Source organism: Centroberyx gerrardi, chromosome 5 (genome assembly GCF_048128805.1).
Source record: "Centroberyx gerrardi isolate f3 chromosome 5, fCenGer3.hap1.cur.20231027, whole genome shotgun sequence".
Lineage (NCBI taxonomy): Eukaryota > Metazoa > Chordata > Actinopteri > Beryciformes > Berycidae > Centroberyx > Centroberyx gerrardi.
This window is the reverse complement of record NC_136001.1, coordinates 7,532,501-7,548,338: the sequence shown is the minus strand read 5'-3', so window position 1 is coordinate 7,548,338 and position 15,838 is coordinate 7,532,501. Positions and strand designations below refer to the sequence as shown.

The following is a 15,838-nucleotide window of genomic DNA, read 5'->3' as shown; positions in this document are numbered from 1 at the left end:
TTTAATTACTCGAGGCCTCAGTATCTTATACCGTTCTTAGTGGCAGGCATTAACTTGGTAGTTCTTTATGTTGCCTTGCCAGTAGTTCGCCTTCTTGCTGGATCTCCCTTGTGGTAATATGGTAGTTGCACTCTTGCATGCAGATGAAATATTCTGGCCCAATGAATAACATTTATGAACAAAGACAGAGAGGACACAGAGGGAATATCCTGCTCCATAGCAAAGTCTGTGTATTGTAAGGTTGGGCCATAATTTGCAACGCATAGACTGACATGGGATGAGAAATGTTCAGGTCTCTGCTGTGGTCTTGATCTGACAATGTATGGACTTTGCTCCATAGATTCATCTGGGGCTCCGTCACTCTCTCAGCAGGCTGGCTAGCTCTGCATGAACAGATGGAAATTGGCTCTGGTGAACTCCTGATGGATGGAGTCTAGGAGGTCATCCTCCTGGCCTCCCTCCATCCCTCCTTCCCTCCTTCCTCCTCCTCCTGCCACTCGGCCAGGCGGAGGCGGCTGGAGCTCGGGGGTGTAGGTGAAACTGAAGGACGTGCGATAAATCAGGCCGTCCAATCGGATGAGAGACAGCGGGACTGTGATGATGCGCCGCAGACAGCGCCAGCCGTCGCTGAAAACAGAGACGTCAGGAACCACGCAGAGCAGAGACTTGGGAGACCTGGGAGGAGAGAGGAGGGGATGAACAGAGGTGACAACTAAATTTCTTGCTGCTGACTCGGCCTGGTCTACCGGGACTTAAATTATGGTTGAATAACAAGTTATCTAATTAATTGTGCTAACAATAGAGATGCAATCCCCCTTTATTCCCCTTCAAATCACCCCCTGGCTGGTATTATGAGTATATGATTGACGGCATGTAAGTAAAAAATTATTAACTCAAGGACTTGAAAGTCCTGGGAGCAAGCAAAATGGTACATTTTTTTGTTCATAATATAATACCATTTTAATTCCATTGTAATAGAGCCAATCTTTTCCTCAGAAAAAGCAAAAAAAAACTACTGCAGAAATATGATTTCATCCTGTTTTTCTACTGAAGTAGGCATGAAAGGATCAGTCAGTGTTAAATACCTGACCTAAATCTAATGTCAACAATGAAAGTCACTAATGAATAAATAATGAAAACTGATTGTATGATGATGATATATGATGATTTATTATATAATGACAAAATATATTGACGTGTAATTCTGCAGTTGTTTTCAGAAACACTGGCAGAAGTCTTCCATTCTGAATGCCCGTTTATAGTGTGTGGTGTTGTTTTAAGGTATTCCATTCAAACCCGTACTACGCCTCTGGCTTCCTCCTCAGCGCGCACGGCAGCGGAGGATCACGTTCCATGCCACTAATTGACTGCAGCTTCTCATACAAAGAGCGTATTGTGGCCGATGGTGTTGTACAAACACAGCTTCCCTCTGCGCTACCTAGCTGCCGCTGATGGGAGGGATATTTGCAGAGGCTGGTGGCGAGCCGCTCTCAGCCAGAGACCCTGACTTGTGATGCCTCAGCACTTTGGGTGTGGGATCTGAGGTGGATTCTGACGTCAGACGAGGTGTTTTGCTTCGGGATGCGTCATGTGAGCTGTGGTGAGGGGATACCTGAATGTAAAGATTCGGCAAACGCCCTTATGAACGTTATAGACTCCTCCACAAGTGTTAAAGAGAGGATTGTTCCCTGTAAGCCAAGCTGAGGTACTCCCAGTGATGTTTGAATTTACTGTAATATAAACCTTATTTTATACCTTGAGTCCAGTCTTGGGCTTGGTTTGGTTTCTCAAAATCATCTCAGCATGAAAGCCATGATGCATAGACACGCTTTTGACACAATGAAGATGGGCAAATAGGACGGGTTGGCAAAAGTGGAAAAAAAAAAACATTTAGTCAAACTTGTTAGCAGAATTGCCCATCTGCTTTTCCCCAAAATCTTTAAAATTTCTTGTTCTGATCCAATGAAGAGAGCATTTTTGTCCAAAACAGAATTTCAGCTCTTTGGGTTAAAATGGAATGAAGATGCTTAGGTGCTTTTTGTTCTGTATGTTCATTTGAGCATGTACATTTTTTATGACTTTTAAAAAAATTGTATTCATGCAAGGGAGATATATATATTAAACCTAATCTACTGGACAAGACATCCCAACTGAAAATTATAGGCCTTTTTCTGAAACATCCCACAGTCATCAGCAAGACAATGCTAGTCAGACGGAGCTAAAAGCCTGTTGTGTTTTTATTGAAATACCTCAACAAATGGCAAAATAACTACTTTCAAATGTGGGTCAAACGGAAGATCATTTGGGTTAAACACGCTTAGTTACGCAACATTTTCCAGTGGAAAAACCATTAAAAAAATCATATTTAGGCCAACTTTTACGACTAACCAACCTACCAAGCCTGAACAGTCTCACTTAAACAAGACTAAAACTTTAATTTGCCCTTTGTGCCGTTCAGCTCCACACCTGGTGCCTCTATGGTAAAGTGGCATGAGAGCGAATGGCACGAAACAGTCATAAAGAGAAATAGGCCTCTAGGACTGATTATTAAAGCAAAAATCCACCTAAAAACAGAATTCACACGTTATTAACTATTATATAACTAGAAGTAGAATCTAGAGCTATTAGTCTAGATTTGTGGGAGTAAGTAAGTGTAAGTTAAGACTTTTTTAGTTGCTCTGTTGTAGGACACCAACTTTGTTGACACGTTGAATGAACCCTGATTGAATTAGTGGATGTATGGAAATATTTTTCTGGTTTGAAACTGATAGAACCACTCAACTGTCGTACTCTAACTGTGTGAGCAGTAGTGTCGGCACAGAAGTGGAGTATATACAGCATTATTCAATAGTATTCATGGGTAGACTTTTTGTTGATATTAAATCTAAGCCCTAGTCATCATCTTTGACCTTTACACATAAAGTAGTTACTGTTGTTTTCCTTTGCCTCTGTTTGAAACTGTAAGTTTATTTGAGCACAATAAACTCCACTGTCTGTTTTCCATTCATTCAATGGAGCAGCTGCAGCATTTGTTTGGATGACTCTATCAAGATAGTCTGGGTTCTGTTGTTTGTACCTCGGGAAAGACTTGCTCTGCCTCACAAATCATGAAATGCCTGCTCAAGATTATGGACATAGCATAAATTGTGTTTTAGGGTGTATTTTCTCTTTGAGTGTATGGGTTTCAGATCCCATAATCCTCCCGAAAGACCAACTGTAACCACCTGAGGGTGTGATTATAAAACCCTTGAAAACCATTAAGTTTGTCTGCATCAATTTTCTACCTCACATATTGCCGCTATTGAATAAAAAAAACAAAACGTCAGCTTTTCAAAAACATAAAAAAGCAATGCCAATTTTGTCATTAGCACCCATGTAATTGTTTTATCTAAAGTGGGCTTTGAATGGAAATCATGAGCTCTAGGGTCGTGCAGTGTAATCTGTGGATACAGAAACATGCAAACTTTATATGCTAGTAAAAAGAGAAAGTGAAACACCAAAGGAGTTATGAGGTTTTCATGTGACCGCAGCAATATGGTGCATAAGGTAATAAAGACTTAGCAGTGAAGGGGGTCCCATGTCCTATAATCCCTCTGCAACTGTAAAATGTCTTGGAGACCATAAGGTACTTTTTAAGTGTATCATATTTCAATAACTTATTTGTACCCACTTTCCCTCAACCTGCATCGTCTACTTTTACTTAGTGATTTCCTACATTTCCCAGAAAGCCTTTCAACAACCCCCAGAGAACGAGACGCCATCGAGGATTTAGATGCCATAACCAAAATAAAATTATTCTAGAATAAAATGTATAACTTGATTATTATTATTAGTCTTAGTTATTTATTCAGTTTTACTTAATAAGATAGCAAAGGCATATTTCTCCCACAGTCCTGAATACGGTCTCTAATTGTGCAATCGTCGTGAGAAGCCAACAGTAGCTAACCTGAGGGGATGGCTATAAAACTTGGTGGAAACTATAAAAAACGTTTTCAAAACTTTTTTGTTCATCAAAAGAACAATAAATAAAGAGAATGTCTTTGTATTTTTCAGGCTCTAATAAGGGTTTTCCTTCTGTCAGATGTGGAACAAGATGTGAACTGCAGTTTAATTGTCTTACACAAAATACACAAAGTAAAGTATTTTTCCGACAGGCCCCCCGACTCTCCACAACCTATAAAAGTCAACCAGGCGAGGCGCTGAGTGGTCACACATCAGACTAACAGGCCTATAAGGCATAATGACATAGAGACCTGTTGGTATGAGTGTCTACAGGTCATAATGAAGGTTTGTTAGTAGTGCTGTGTTTATGTTTCTGCCCTCCTTTTTGGTCTCTGGGTCATTTTTTTTTATGAAGCAGCCAAGTTAATGGACAAATGATTGCTTGGGTGTTGGGAAAAACAGTGAGAAAGATCAGTTATGACTTCTTGATGAGCTTAATATCTATTTGTTGTTTATAGAGACTTTACAGTTGTGTCACAAATCCAAGGGCCTAACTTTGGTTTGAGAAGTGGGGGGGACACAATAAAACGGGGAGTCTGGGGGTACTCCCCCAGAAAAAAATGTGTGATTTGAATCCCATTTCCTGCATTTCTACATACATTTAGGGACTACGGTAACCAATACAAAATCTGGGAAATAATTAAGTTGGTCATCATGCTAAATTCTGCCAGAATAGTACTAAATATGCATAAAAAAACTGTCTTACTTTCTGTATTGTTCAACCCACAACTTTACTGAACTTCACATGTTGAGTTATTCAATTATGGATATATATATATATTTTGAAGAATAGGACTGACAGATCTATGGTACATTATTGTGGCACTATCGATAGATAATGTGTCATTTATGTCATTTATGGAACACATCCGCGTCCACAGCAGTGTTGCCAACTCTTTTCCAAGGAAAGTAGCTATTGGCTGCTCAGAAAGTCGCTAGAAGTCGCCAGATGATGTCATACGATAATTTGCATGTCAATATATAATGCTGCACTTGTTATGCACGCTGCAGCGTAGCCCGTTTTAATGTAAGTGCTGACTCCGCCCACCTGGGCCAGTTTCGGCGTACGCCGGTAGCAATTACGGACCCTATCCTACAGTCCCTGCTCTCAGCGGAGGGAGGGGGGCTACGCTGTGTGTGGGAAGCGCTGTGATCATCAGACCTCTCTGGATTAGACAAGCAAGTAGAGAAAACCGGCATCAGCCGAACCAATTTATTGCCAAATGCTTTGGGATTCAACACATTAACATTGCTTCCCATGGTCAGAAAAAGTCGCCAGATTTGTCGCTAGTCGCTTTTGAGAAATAAAGTCGCCAGGGGGGTCTGAAAAGTCGCTAAGTCTATTGACAAAGTCGCCAAGTTGGCAACACTGGGACGCCAAAATGTACTATAGAACCACGTAGGCAGGCTGTCCGTGTCCGCTACTCGTCCATGGCAGTTTTTTGGAGTATATCAGGGCCTTAAGATCAGCAGCTCAATTCACATTCTCAGCCAGAATCTGACGGCTGGCCAAACAGTAGCGTATTAAGCACAATTTTTGCGGTTAAAAAAGTGGGGGGACACAAACGGGATTTTGAAAAGAGGGGGGAAATTACGCCCCAGCACAAATCTATCAACCATGTTTGGCACCATCATGGAGATCGATTGGAGAATTGGCTGTGCACAAATAATGTCTAAATATGTAAGAAACAGGCTAGGCAGAGAGATACAGGAAAAATATAGTTGTGGTGTGGATTTATGTCAATTCACTACTGTTATAAGTAAATGTGAACAGTGTGATAAGGTGGATTTGTTTCCAAATGTTGGTTACTGTGACACAGTAAACTGTCTTGTCTTTAGCCCTAGTCTCTATTCCAAAACACTCCAGTTGTAGCTTGAGAAGAGTCAGCTCAGTTAACCTGAACAAACTGTTAGCTAGCTAACTTGCCAGCAGACTAATTTAGCAAAGCAACTAATGTTAATGTTAATATGTAACTATACTGTACTAGCCAATAATGCTATAGCTTCTATTAGATAAGTTAACTAGCTAACAAGCTGACATTATCTCAACACAAAGCGGTGAAATGATCAGTTCCCAATCAAAAACAGCACAGAAATTAACCACAACTTTTCAGTTCTTAAGAGACGGCCAAGTTGTACATTTACAAATGCAAACAACTGTTCTCAGCCAATGTTACCCAAGAATTGAGGACCTTCAATATGGTGCCAAAGTGTGTGTTACGTCACCTGCAAGCCATCTATTAACTCCTTAGAGCTCTGAAAAACACAATAAAGTTCTGTTTATGTGCATTATTATCTCCTCTCTTCCCCTCATCTCCTTTTTTATTCTCCTCTCCTCATCAGTCCTCACCCTTCCTCTCCCCTCCTCCCCTCCTCTTTTTCTATCTTCTACCATCTTCTCTCACCTCATCTCCCATCTCCTGTCGTTTCTTTTCCAGTCTTCTCTTCTCATCTTATTAAACCTCCTCCTCTCATCTCATATTCTGTCTTTTTATCTCCTCTCAACTCACTTGAACATGGTCTCTGCCTCGCTGTTTCCAAACCAGACTTTGAGATGAGGGCTGAAGTTCTCTCCATGGATCTCCAGCATAGCAACGTGTCCACCGCCGTTCACCTGCAAAGATCATATTTTATTTTAAATGTTAGTATTTTCTCTAAAACAATCCGTTCTTTGTATTACAGTATATACTAGCCTAGTTTACTTTGCCTACACCCAAGGACCACTTTTTCCAAGATGAGGTCCCTGAATGAGATTCCACGCCTGTCTGTCAAAACCAAAGACACATGGTGTAAAAGGATGGAGAACACCAGGGACGCTGTAGCGTACGTTCCTGAAAGTTATTGTCCATTTGACACATCAGAATCTCCCTCTCTCTGAAAACAAACTTTTTCTGCTACATCCATCTACTGTTCACAAATGTTAGCTTTGCAAGTCATGTGTCCCACAGAAACCCATGAAATGCTGCATCTTTTTTGAGGTCCTTTGGTCCTCTGTAGACCCAGGGTGATTATGAAATGCAAGAATGGCATTACTTCGTTTTAAGGGGTCACTAGCCAAAAGGTTAAGAAAAGAACCTCCACTATAGACTATAGTCTGTTTGGACATGATGCGTCGTTCTCGCAATGAATCTTGGGGCTTCGCATTCGTTCTCGTTGGCCAAGTCACCATCCGATGCATCCTCGATTGGCAAATAAACTTCTGGGATCTTTATCTGTCTTGCTGTTCTTTTGTTTTGGAATCGTACTTCAGACTTTAGGTCATGGAGGGCACAAGAATGCACAAGAACCAGATTGACCCTGTGTGTTAGAGATGGTGCATTGATAGAAGGAAAACAAGAGTGTACATTCTTATACATTGGTTTATCACATTATGTGTGTATATACTGTATGTGTGCATATCATGCAAACACTGTTGGGTGAAAACCTCCTATGGTTAATCTCCAAAACTCCCCCCCAAAAAAACAGTCTTAATCTTAGCTAGCCCACCATGCATTTTTAAATTTATCCAATGGGTTCTGAAAAGGTTTCATATGCCCAAGAGTTTTGAAAATTTTTCTCATCCTAAAGAGGAGCATGTAATCCTTCAACTGAAATGAAAACCACCTAAAATCACCAAAATTGGAGGTACAAGGTTTTCACATGACAACAAGCGTGTGTGTGTGTGTGTGTGTGTGTGTGTGTGTGTGTGTGTGTGTGTGTACAGGTATGCCTGCCTGTCTAACTCACCTCCAGCCCAGTGATAACAGGTACTGGACTAACTGGTGTCTGAATGCAGGCCAGGCCCTGATTAAAGGTGAATTCCACCGCTTCTACCCCGATGATGGTCCAACAGGCTCCATCGTTCAACACCACTCTGCTCTGGTCTCTGACACTGGATGGGGCCTGGAGAGACAGGGGAAGGGATGGAGGAGAGGTATGAAGGTTACGGTACATGGCGCATGGAAACATTAAAGACATTAAATACACTAATCTGCACTACATGGTTAAGTATTAAGCACATTAAGCTTACTTTAGGGCTTCATAAAAACTATTTTCAACCCAGGTCTAATGGCACATGACAGTTGCTAGGGTAACGAATCACCCATCATTATGACGCGTTCCCATAGAAACCAGTCACCGGTAAACCCTCCATAGCCACACACATATTCAGAAAAAAATGTAAAAAAGACAAAAAAGAGAGAGAAATCTTGTTATGAGGTTCTAATCTCATCTTGTTATGAGCTCAGAGGCCTCATCAGTTCTTGAGTGATGAGTGACGAGATGTCTTCAACTCTTCAATTTTAACTCTAGTGGATTTTGTTTATATTTTTTGGATCTTACTACCTGGATTACTGAAATGAACCTGCACAGACAACACAATGGCTACAAAACTGAATAGACAACACATTGTAGTGAAACACCAAAAGGTGCAAGATGAGAGGGTGTTGTAAAGGGTATCAGATAATAATTTTAGCATTATTCTAAAATTAAGCTCAAGTACAGAGATTGGAGTAGTTGTAACTTTCTGCCGCAGTCTCACCTGGTGCTGTGTGATGGTGTCATTGGACAGACAGAGGTAGGTGTGTGGGTCGTCCCTGAATTGGAAGGCACACTTGTGGAGCTGAGAAACCGGCTCATCCACGTCCAGGATGGCATGCTGCTTGTTGACCTTACGGATCACCTGGAGGGACAAACAAAACAAAACGAAAACTGAATGTATGTGAATGTATAGACTGGAAACAATATTTCACTTGATACATTTCCTGATAACTTTTTGTTGATGTAACTTGTTTGGTGACTGAGCAAGGTCAAGGTAGGCTGCATGTCGTTTTGGTGAATATATTTTACTGTTGCACTTACAGTAAGCCTTTCTGTATAACAACATCTACTGAATGCCTAAAATGGAAAAATAAGGTAAAATGATGTAAAGGGTTGCCCTGAACAGTGAGATATTCATTTCAATATCCTAAACCACACTGAAACTCATTCAAAATCTTTTTTTATGTTATCATTTGAAAAATGTATTGTCACTAATCTGCGTTTTAATTCCCTCAACAGCTGGCTTTAAAATAGATTTTCCTGCAACGAGACAAAACACATTCCAGAGCAAATGGGAGGATCTTTTCCTCCATGGCACATAAAAAGGTAAAAAACAGACACAACATAATGAATGAGAAACTTATTTTACATTGAGTAGATTCCGATCATGCCACTATATTCTCTCTGATGAGGGTTTGATGAGAGGTGGGCTTTGATTGACAGAATCAGTCACATTCTTTAGTGTGGCCTCAGTATCAGACATAACATCTCCTCCAGGCTTCCTGAGGGCATTGAGAAAGCTAGAAAAACTAACAAAGATAACTCACAGAAGCCTGCGTGAGTGTAATTGAGTGTTATCTTATATGAACGTGTGTGTTAACAAAGCAATTGCACATAACATGATGTGCAATAGGGAGAGAGTTTGTTTAAGATCAAGAGTTAGCTCAGGAGATAGTTAGCTGGCTAAGCTAACAAAGCATCCTAAAGACAACAAAGCTAGCTTACCTTGTGTGCATTAGGAAGGGAGGGAGTTAAATGTGAGTGTTTAAATCTGCCACAGCTGTCTGAGATACCACAACTACCTAAGCTAACAAAGTTAGCCAACAGTACATGGATGTAATAAAGAGGCTGTTTGAAGAGAGCAGAGGCCCACTGATGACAAATTGGGGATAGACAGATTTAACAGAGGAGATGATTATTTGGAAGAAAACAAAATTACGGGGCACTTCAGACCAAGGAAAGATTCCATTTGGAGATTGTTTTGACAAAAAGGTGTTTTGGTATTGGGATTGTTTAAAAGAAATGTCCATTGGAATTTGTTGACTGAACTCAGTCAAAGAACTCCAACAAATTGTTTTGTTAAACAGGAGACTTGAACTACTTGTGCAGTCAATGACAAAATTTACCAAAAATTATGTTTCAGGGTAGAATAAATACAAATCCAAAACAATATCAAAGTCTCTCCATACTCTCAGCCTAGATGAGGATCCCTGAACTGATCTACAGCCTGGATTTTACACCTGTCCTTAACCGAGTCCACATACCAATAGAGTTCAGTAGAGTAAAGTTTTATGTCTTGTTTTTATGTTTTGTGTGGACCCCAGGAAGAGCAGCTGTTGCATTATGCAACAAACATTAACAAACAAACAGTAGATTCTGTCATCCGAGAACCATTGCCCCTCTACACTCATCAGACCTAGACTCATCTACACTACACCTACATTACCCTGACATTGTGCCTATATTGATGCTTACACCTATCCCATGACACCTCACACATTAATTTCTAAATTCACCATCAATCTCAACAACAGACTGATGGGAGAGCGGACCCAATGCATGGAGGTAACATATCCTAACGTCATGGATCATCAAAAGTCCCGGGTCTGTGTCTAGCTAAATTTGCATTATCTTGTTAATTTCAAGAGCATGTGCTTGTTCTGGGGTCCATGGTGCGATAATCCGGGCATGGCTGATCCCGCTGGCTTGAAAGTCTGGCTTCTGAGCCGATACAGGTATCTATACAGCAAGGCGATTTACATTTGTGTTAAAGTTTAGGCATTTAGCAGAGGCTCTTATCAAGAATTCAGATATGATGGTAAGCTGATGGTTAGAGGTGTGAGCTAGTGACCAGAGGGTTGCTGGTAGTCAGCAAATGTCTGCAAATCTTTAGTCACCACTGAATGATAAGAATTATAAAGGTATACTGTGCAACCACTGAACAACCAGGTGGTCTGTATGGTATGTACCTACTGTACATTACTGGAGGTTGTACAGTTCAGTTCCTCCAATCCCTGAGCCCCAACCCTAACTACGACCCCACCCAAACACAGCAGCCATATCGTTCTGATCACCCTTGACTGGGCCGCAAAACAGAATATTTACATTGTTCTCATATTTAAATCTCTATACAGCTGCCGCTCCAGTAACTTGGTGGTCCATACGCTGTACCTACCTCCTCACCTCTTCAGTCCTTAAACCCTGACCACAACCAAACAACGGAACCACGGTGCGGGTCACGCTACCGACTCAGCAGGAAAAATGTACGACCTTCCTCTCTCTTCAAACAAACCCCACGGCAATAGGCCTCAACTGAAACAACATATAGAGGTGTAGCGTGTGGATATACCTTACCCATCTACCACCAAACCGACAGCGGAGGTTGTTATGACAGCAATTTAGGAGGTACGGGGAAAGGGCCTGCTCAGCGAATTGTGAGGCGTTCTGCTAAGAGGCTTGCCTAGGTATAATTTTCGTCTTACGTTGGAGGACAGGCGAAACAATAACAAGAGTTTTGAGGATTAGCAGGTTATGTAACACCTGCACAGACACACATCTGTAAGAGGGAGGATCGCAGCAGTGATTATACCTCGACTGGTAAAGACTTTGCGGTTGAGAAATGGCATAATCAAGCAAGACAGCCTACAATCCAGAGTGTGGGTTCCTTTTTCAGTCTCTTCTGGTGGTTATACCCCCCCATGAGAAGGTCGGTGGGGCTTGTTTTTGGTACGGCGCTCCAATGCCGCCGCTACTTTCATTATTTTCTGAGGGGACAGAGGAACCTACTCTGCATTAATGTTGCGCTGCACAGACAAGGTAGACTAAGGCAGAGATTTCCTGCTGGGCAAAACAATAACGGAGGATTTCTCTTCAAAAGGGTACAAATCCCACCGCTGATTAATCTGATACTTTATTGAGCCCTCTGCGGAAATTCTCTTTTCACTCCCCTCCACAGGAAGGTCAAAGGTCAGGGTCAGCTACAGAGCAGCACAGGGTGGATGCTTGGTGTCATGGGGGTTTAAACACATATTCTCAGAAAATAAGCATGCTTTTCTAAATTCCTGAAAAAACAATGTTTGGCAATGTGTTTTTTCCAGCAACGTTACACATTAACGTTTGATTGTCTCAATTCTCCTGACTACAAAGTGTTGTACAACCCACTGAAGGCCCAATATCATATGTGTGTGTGTGTGTGTGTGTGTGTGTGTGTGTATGTGTGTGTGTGACCCCTCCGGCTGTGCATTCATACTGCGAGCAATACGATCAACAAGAAGATGATCACCAGAAGTCCATTCATTTCCTACAGAGCTGAGCAAACTCAGCCAATGTGTGGATGCTCAACAAGTTTATCGGCCATAGCTGAAATTTTTCTTGTCATCAGCCGTCAACAGCCAATCAGATTTCTGAGCTTCCTTCTTTTTTTTTTTACCAATGTGATTTCATTTCGTGAACAGTAGTTCTGCCTGGCAAGTGCAAAATGGATAAGAACTTGATTCCAGCCATTCAAAGCTTCCCAGTTCTCTACAACTTTTAGTTGAAAGACTAGAAGGAATAAACATCTCAAAACTGATGCTGGAGAACGGTTGCATCCATTGTTGGGGTCAATGGTAAGCTCTGAAGTCATTTTAAGCATTTTTTTTATGCTTTGTTTGACAGAGACAGTGAGAGAGAGACAGGAAAGTATGGGAGAGAGAGAGGGGAGGACATGCAGCAGACTCAAATTCGATTCCGGATTCGAACCCGGGTCGCTGCGGGGAGGACTGAGCCTTATGGTACACGCTCTACTCAGTGAGCCACCGGCTTTAATTTAAAAACATTTTCAATTAATGCTACCTAATTAGTGCTTGCCAACTCATTCAAACGATGTCACTCATCCAAACGAAAACGAAAAATACATAATTTGCCTGTTCAAAACTTTGTAGCTGTAGTGTGTGTGTGTGTGTGTGTGTGTGTGTGTGTGTGTGTCTGTGTGTGTGCATGTGCATTACCATGGGTGGCAGAGCCACTCCAGAGTCGGTACAGACTAGCTGGACCACACAGCCGTAGCAGATGAAGCCCTCACTCAGCACAAAGTCCCCATGGTCAGCACGCTGGTCTTCCACTAGACACACACACACACACACACACACACACACACACACACACAGAGACTGTAGTTTAGATCTCTGCCCATGAATTCATTACAGTATTAGTAAACTCCATTCACTATAGAAAAAGTTTATTTTATGACTACCGTGCCTTTCTAGCCACAAATGAACAGAGAGGACAGATAGAAAGAAAGAGAGTGTGTGTGTGTATATCTGTAAGTGTGTGTGTGTGAGTGTGGATTCTGGGGAGGAGAGAGTGCAGATGGATGGCAGGCTGAAGGACTGAGGTTTGGGTTTTGATGGTGGGAGGTCCCAGCACATTAAATAAATAACTTCACAGGTTTTGAGACGTGTGTGAGGGAGCGGCGGTGAAGGACAGTAACAGTATTTATGGCGGGTGGGCCGGCGGTGAGAGGAGCCGCCTTGTGACTGGAAGGTTCATGTTTGATGCCTGTGACAGCCAGCGGTCCCTGCTGAAGTGTCTTTGAGCAAAACACTGAACTCCTGCTGAGCCTCAAGATGTTGACCCTGCACTTCTGATTATATGGATGTTTAGATATGTGGAAAAAAAAACCTCTCAATTGCCATGTTGATAATACGGGAATTTAGAGCCTCCAAAATCAAGATAGACAGATAGATAGATAGATAGATAGATATATAGATAGATAGATAGATAGATATATAGATAGATAGATAGATGTAAAAAAGATAAATAAGTGTAGTCTGAAAATAGGGTAGCCTCAAAATGTATTACAGTAAAATGTCTTAAATACAGACCATAAACCATGTAATGCCGGTTTATTTTGAATGAACATAATTGGACATCATGTCCAAAAACATTTGGTTTCCAAGTGTCCTTTTACTCATTCAGCATATTTATAGCTTTAGAACGTCCATTAGCTATATTCAATTGGAAATATTCTGCTAATTCTAGGTTTTTTTTTTTGCTTTGGTTGTTAAATTGGTCTTAAATCCATCTCCAGATACCATTAAAATGTCTTAAAATTGACTTTCTGAAACCTGCAGATACCTTGATAATTAATTAATTAAATAAACAGCTTTGAACCTCAGTACTTGGTGAAAAAAAACTAGTCAAAGCAGACATGAACCGACTACAATATAACATTTATATGAGTCACATTTCTTTGTATGTTTAACAAGTAGTGCACATACACACACACACACACACACATATACCCCCCCCCCGAACACACACACACACACACACTTACCCAGGGTAATGGTGAACGCTGTCCACTGTCTAGCGCTGGCTATGAAGCCTCCTCCGTCCACTGACAGGTAGCGAGTGCTGACCGTCTGCGAGCGTAAACGGTTAAACAAAGCTACTCTGGAGCCTGATGAGATACACACTGAAAACACACACACACACACACACACACACACACACACAGAAACAGTTTTAAAAAAGCTTTTCTAGAGGCTGAAAATACAGCACACATCCTATACATATACAACATTACAACTACAGTACAAGTATTAAGAATTTCTAATCTCCCTTAGCCTAGGGATTCCTGTTTTACTGGTTGATGCGTAATTTGCAACACGTGAGACATGCACATGTGCGCGCACACACACACACACACACACACACACACACACACACACACACACACACAGAGAATTGATTGAGAGTGGATGCTGTTCTGCAGACAGAGGGACTGTAGGTACAGCAAGTAGGAAGAGAGCAGGTGCTTCCTAAGGTCTTATAAGCCCAAATATCTAGAGAGAGAGAAAGAGAAAGAGAGAGAGAGCGAGAGAGAGAGGGGGGGAGGGAGGGAGGGAGGGAGGGAGAGAGAAAGAGAGGAGGGAGAGAGAAAGAGAGAGAGAGCGATAGATAGAGGGAGAGAAAAAGGGAGAGAGAGAGAGAGAGAGAGAGAGTTATCTCATTGGTGACAAACATCTAAATGCCACTGTCCAAATGACGCACTTTTCTACTTTCACCCACTTTAAACACGCACACACACACGCACACACACACACACACACGCACACACACACAGTAACTAATGGCCAATGCGATGAGAGGCATGCAGGTCTGTTTTGCTTTCACACACTGCAGAGTTGGGGGCTGTGGGGCGGAGATGGGCAGTGTGGACTAAGTGCAAATATATGATGTGCCATAATTCAAACTCACAAAACATTCACTCGTCTTGCTCCTCTCGCACGTAAAGCACACAGAAAACACTGACATACAATCAGGGTGGGGAATCACCACCAACCACATGCTGAGAAATTTTGGCTTTGACTGACAAGTTATTCTTCTCTCCTCTATCTGGCAGGAAAACAGAAAACATTCAAAGATCCTTCTAGCAACTGATAATAGCTGCTGGATAATGTAATAACTTAATAAAATCGTCACTCAAATGAGTTAAAAAAGCAGTAAAACCTTTACCTTTTCTAAGAGAAGACCAAAAAGCCATCAGTTGAAGGGAATGAATATTATTATTACTACAAGATAGCCATCTATTGGCCTTCCTAATGTTTTCTAGTGTTAACCAGTGATTGCTGCTTCATAAGGGAAGTAACATTTTTAACTGATGATGTAATAACATTGACTAATTATGTAATAACACTTTTAAGAACATATTCAACCCATTTAGAGGGACATTTTATTACATTTTGACAAGTTTTTACGTAATCAGATGCTACAATCCTTTTCTGTTGTAATGTTCCTATTTGGTTGGTAAAATGGTGACACAGCTGGTAAGTTTTGGCATCTATCAGCCACTGGAAGATAAAGTTAGTTTCCTGACCTGTTCACCATGTTTCCTCACATGCACAAAAAACATTAATTTGTAATAACACACAAAACAATGTCATGTTTATTAATTTTACTGACATGCACAAGAACACTCAACGACACTACAATTTAACATTAACATTATAACCCTCACATATGCATGTAATCTCTCTCTCTCTCTTTCTCTCTT

The 15,838-nt window shown here is 41.3% G+C and overlaps 1 protein-coding gene across 1 annotated transcript in view; it reads right to left on the bottom strand.

Moving 5' to 3' along the window:
- Window positions 1–377: 377 nt before the first annotated feature.
- The window catches only part of rbpjl (recombination signal binding protein for immunoglobulin kappa J region-like), a 36,263-nt gene continuing 20,802 nt past the window's right edge, over window positions 378–15,838 (bottom strand). The window contains exons 8-13 of the mRNA XM_071909970.2: window positions 14,120–14,257; window positions 12,789–12,901; window positions 8,522–8,662; window positions 7,729–7,884; window positions 6,513–6,616; window positions 378–675 (exon numbers count right to left, since the gene is read on the bottom strand). Coding sequence (XP_071766071.1) covers window positions 378–675; window positions 6,513–6,616; window positions 7,729–7,884; window positions 8,522–8,662; window positions 12,789–12,901; window positions 14,120–14,257 — 950 coding nt within the window. The remainder of the gene's footprint in view (window positions 676–6,512; window positions 6,617–7,728; window positions 7,885–8,521; window positions 8,663–12,788; window positions 12,902–14,119; window positions 14,258–15,838) is intronic.